At 43.6% G+C, this 5,009-nt stretch overlaps 1 protein-coding gene across 1 annotated transcript; it reads right to left on the bottom strand.

Annotated features, from left to right (window-relative positions):
• Nucleotides 1–1,122: 1,122 nt before the first annotated feature.
• On the bottom strand, nucleotides 1,123–4,742 carry hand2 (heart and neural crest derivatives expressed 2). Its single transcript, XM_066679819.1, has 2 exons — nucleotides 3,179–4,742; nucleotides 1,123–1,811 (listed from the first exon to the last, which is right to left on the bottom strand). The coding sequence occupies exons 1-2, from the start codon at nucleotides 3,662–3,664 to the stop codon at nucleotides 1,713–1,715; spliced, it is 585 nt and encodes a 194-aa protein (XP_066535916.1). The 5' UTR covers nucleotides 3,665–4,742; the 3' UTR covers nucleotides 1,123–1,712.
• Nucleotides 4,743–5,009: the final 267 nt, after the last annotated feature.

The following is a 5,009-nucleotide window of genomic DNA, read 5'->3' as shown; positions in this document are numbered from 1 at the left end:
TGCGAGTAGAGCCCAATAAATAAATTCCTTAATCAAAGAAAACCTGAATAAAAGGTAAAAATCAGTCACTTCTAGAAGTAGCAGAACAACCAGCATCGCTCAGCAAAGGAACTGGCGCGTGTGCCACTCGGTTCTCTTTATTTTGGATTAATTTGAGCTAAAATAAAAGCTAAAGCTCCAAGACGCGAGACGTAACCCATCACGAAATAACACGTCAACAACACACCATCGAGTTAAACACAAAACACCAACAGGAACTGGTGGCTAACGCTAACGGCTTAAACACTGGTTATTTTCCTGACGTAAACACACTATAATGCATCTATATTTTACTTAAAAGGCATGTGCATATCGTGTAATTAAATATCATAGACGTGCACAAGTATACATAGGTTGTGTTTAACTAGTTATTACCCACTTCTGGTTATTACACGTTATTACACAGGTATTACAAAAGTGTGAGTTTGTAAACCGAAATAGTGAATGTTTGCTTTAGGAATAAGTCATGTGATTGTAGATTTAAGGTGTGTGTGGGGGGAGGTGGGGTTGGAGGTGGTAATAAAGTCTCAATCACTGTAAATACACGAAAAAATACGTACGAATAAAGCTTGGGGTGTCACTAACAGACGTTAAGCTAATTCTACAACACCGTGGACTCAGCGTTAAAACAGGACTTCACACGATTAAAGACGTTGTTGGTTCTTATGCTGTGACTTGTGCGCTTTTCATAAATCATCTCGCTGTGTACCAAACCCACATTAGCTGACACTGATAGCAGCCGTTTTTTATCTAATATAAACACGCGCTGAAGGGCACGGCTCCAAGCTCACGCGAGGAGAGCCCAGCAACTTTTTAATGGCCACTCGTAGTTTACACTCGCGTATTTTTCTTCTTGTTTCTAAACGCGTTTCTCCAAAACCGTTTCCCCCTCTGAATTTATCGTTTGTTGTTCGTTTCTTCGTTTTATATTTTACGTTTCAAACGTGAATATTTATCAATGCAACAAGACGATGGCTCTCATTAAAACACAGTGGTTTATTGAATTAATTACATTGTTTACATCTCCAATATTATTTCAGTTCCTCGTGTCTGGACGGAAGTGCACTGAATTCTACACGACCACAAACATCACAATGTATTTAACATTTCATGTCATTGTAATTTTTTTTTTTCATTTTTATTTTTCCAAATAAAACGTTTTTTTTAACTATATCATGACTGTATCACGACCCTCTTTATATTTAAATTCAAAGACAGTAAGAGAGAGAGAGAGAGAATGGGAGTGAGTGTGTGACAGAGTGAGAGAGAGAGAGAGAGAGAGAGAGAGAGAGAGAGAGAGACCTACAGTTCACGTACACCTTAGTGGCACACATCTCGGGTTTTTCAGAGTGGGATATTGAACAACTTAAAAAAACAAAAACAAAAACAAACAAACCCCACAAGTAATAAAATAAAATATTCAGCACATACCAGACAACAAACAAACAAACAAACAAACAAACAACAACAGAGTCCCTTACCAAGAGGGAATCCTCCTCTTAAAGCTCTGCTCTGGGTTTTTCTCTTCAGGGATCCACTGTCCGGAGCGGGCAATTGCACATAAATATTCCATTAAATAAAGTTATAGTTTAAAATAAAAACATCATGGGACACAGGGAAGGCCTGCATTTCAGAGTCTTTTCGTAAAGGGGTTTTGCTTTGAGTTTGTGTTCTCATTGTTTCAGTTCCAAAGCCCAGACGTGTTGAGGCCAACCAGTTCTTCCTTTGGGCTTCTTTTCATTGCTGCTCCCTGAACTTTTCAAAACTTCATTCTGTTCGCAAACGCAAGGAAAGAAATCAGTTTCAGAGAAAGACCAAGAAGTAAAAGTAAAAGTTCAAAAATAAACGCCGGCCAAAAGTCGGCCAAAGTACGAATGCTGCGTTTTTCGTTTAAGAAACTGGAGCTTTTACCTATTTCTAAACATATTTCTGACCCGTAAACAGCACCTCTGACATAAAACACTAGCTAATTTTGTGGAACATTTGAAAGAACACTGACACCAGAGAATTCTGGGAAAAAACGCTGTACCTTTATTATTATTATTATTATTATTATTATATATTTATATTCTACAGATCTAACAGCACATGCACTTTTGTGAATATATATTTTTAATGCTTATAAAATGTTGAAACTATGACGTTTACATTAATATATTTTTCACGTTTGATTGTAAAACAATCACAACGTAAGAGAACTACACTACATTTGCACGTAGAATGATCTCAAACACAAAAACACACGCGGAATTAGCGGGTTATTTTCTGATACAAAAATCCCGTCACGGTTTTATTTTTCCAGTTTTTCCAGTTCATCGAGGAGCACTCTCCCAGTGGCAGGAGGCCTGAGGAAACACACGGTGCACCGCTTTACTGCGCTTTAACACATTCATTTGTTTTTATTTCTTGTGTTAGAAGAAAATAAAGAATCAAATAAAACTATCGCCGTGCTATATTAGCGTACGTTGTAGGTGACGAACATGCTGCAGGCCTCCATCTGGTGCACGCGATATTATTCAAATACATACTTTAGAAGGAAGTAACACAACGAATACTACGTTTGACGCTGCAGGGTTTGGTGCAACATCCAAAACACCGAGGACTTGCGCTAGATACCGTTCTATATAAACAAATCCCAACTTTGCCCTCGAGCTTTATCATCGCGTGCTTTGGAGGAGGGGCGACAAAGCCCTATAACTGCACTGGAATGTATGAGACAGTGTATGGGAAAGTCAGCAGTGTTTATGGTACAATGTATTACAATATATATTTTTTTCTATACAGTATTTTGGTATAAAATTGATTCAGTCGAGTTTAGAGGCCTCCAAACTTTGAAATATTTGCTTATTCCATTTCTAATAAACCGCCTTTCGTTCAAATTGTGATTTCTTGTTAGACATTAATTTCCTGTGCAATTTTCTGTTTGCATTAATTAGTAAATATTAGCAATAATCAACCACTTCATTCTGAAAGGTACCAGGGTTCATCCTGTCATCTCTGACAGCTGGCTGTCAATGGCTGTCCTAAGGATAAACACCATGGTCTGAATAGCGCGTGTGACGCATCAACGCGACGCCTGATTTGGAAGCACGTGCAGGTTTGAATACAACAATGTCTTAAAATAAAAGCCTCCACGTACCATCTCTTTCTTCCTCCGGTCCTCCTTGGCCTCCGCCTTCTTGAACTCGGCCTTGAAGGCCTCGGCCTCGCCGTGCTGCTCGTCCCGGTCCAGGATATCGGTGAGGTAGGCGATGTAGCTGGTGGCGAGGCGCAGGGTTTTGATCTTGGAGAGCTTGGTGTCCGCGGGCACGTTGGGGATGCACTCGCGCAGCTCGGCGAAGGCGCTGTTGATGCTCTGAGTCCTGCGCCTCTCTTTGCGGTTGGCCGTGGGTCTGCGCGGTTTGCCCCGCTGTGCCGAGCCCGGCCCTGCCGCGCCGAAGTGCTCCAGCCCCGGCGGACTGAGGGACGGGGCCACGGCGTACTCCGGCGGAGAGATCTCCGAGTGGCCAAGCAGCCAGCCGTGGAAGTAGGCGCTCTCCTCGTGGCAGCGCGCCGCAGGAGCGAAGGAGTAGCCGTCGTGATGCATCACGGGATGGTGGTGGTGGTAACCTCCGACCAGACTCATCTCGACTGGGTTGGAGGATTGTGTACAGAAAAGAGGCTGAATTTCTTCTTGAGCTACTTCAGTCTTTCTGTCTTTTTGGAATTGGGATTTTCTCAGAGTCTGTTGGGGCTCTCACTTCTCACTGGCTTCCCATGAAAAGCTTTAGTGGTTGATGAAATGTCCACCAACACTGAAGGCCCACAACTGCTTTTTTACCTTTCTTTCAGAGAGTGCCCCCCATGGAAACTTTTTCTACCTGATTAAAGTGCTCACCACTGTCTCAGAATGGCAGCAATAACAACTTTCTCTTTACTACTTGTTCTCACTGACCTTTCATGGACAGACAGCAATGCCCAACGTTTGTGCTTGACCACAGCACTCAGCACTGTCTCGTGCTTTGGGCACCAAAGTCTCTTTTCTGTCTTTCTTACGCTATGTGTCTGTGTGATGAGGTACTTGACCTCCCCTCGGTGGAACAGCGTTGTTGTTCTCACTGGCCTTCCATGCAAAAGACGTTCTGCACAACACGGTCTCAAATCACTAGGAAATAAACAACACCTGTCCTGGATTTCCCATCTTTTTTTATAGTCTTCCCTTTGTGATTTTATACTCGTCTCGGTGTGAATGTGGTGGATTTTTTTTTCTTCAGCTCCAATGGAAAGGAAGCCGCGCGCTACGTCTATCTAGTTGTCGCGAGCGCCCAGTTTGTCCATCACAACGCGATCAGAGACACATTTCTGAGCCGCCCCCCCTCCAAAAAAAGAAAACACTGCCCAAACTGAGCCCCAACAATAGCGCTCTTCGGAAGGCCCCTGACTCTGGAAATCAGCAACTTACACGAAAACGCTCCATTGTCCAAATCCAGCCGGAAAAAGCTCCATTACTGAGCACCGCAGACCGGACCCCTTCGTCTGCAACTTTGAAACTCGGACCGGTTCGCCGTTGTCGATTTGCACTTTGCTTCCAAAATCCGTGGTCAACTCGGATCTGTGAAAAGAAAACGCCAGAAATAAAAGCTCCTCTCCCAGCGCGCGTGCGTGTAAAACGCGTAAACACGTAAACATGTAAACACGCAATCTGGGGTTTTCGCAGCAGCGCCGCTATTTCTGCTCATAGCTTCATCTTGGAGCGGCCCGACTTCATATATGTTCTCCAAACGTTTCTCAACCAATCCGCCTTCCGAGGAGGCGTGGTCTCCCGCGGCTCAGCCAATCAGCGTTAGGCGGAGGGAAGGCGGCGCGAGATTGAGCCTATCGCGTGCTCGAGGAGGAGGGGCGAAGCGCGCTCTAAAGTACACGAGCTCTCAAAGTTTGGCAGCTGTTTTTTTTTATTCTTTGCGGCTTATTTTGAAATATATTTCGCATCA

Source organism: Hoplias malabaricus, chromosome 8 (assembly GCF_029633855.1).
Source record: "Hoplias malabaricus isolate fHopMal1 chromosome 8, fHopMal1.hap1, whole genome shotgun sequence".
Taxonomy (NCBI): domain Eukaryota; kingdom Metazoa; phylum Chordata; class Actinopteri; order Characiformes; family Erythrinidae; genus Hoplias; species Hoplias malabaricus.
The sequence above is the reverse complement of the archived record's forward strand: the minus strand, read 5'-3'. Positions and strand labels throughout refer to the sequence as shown.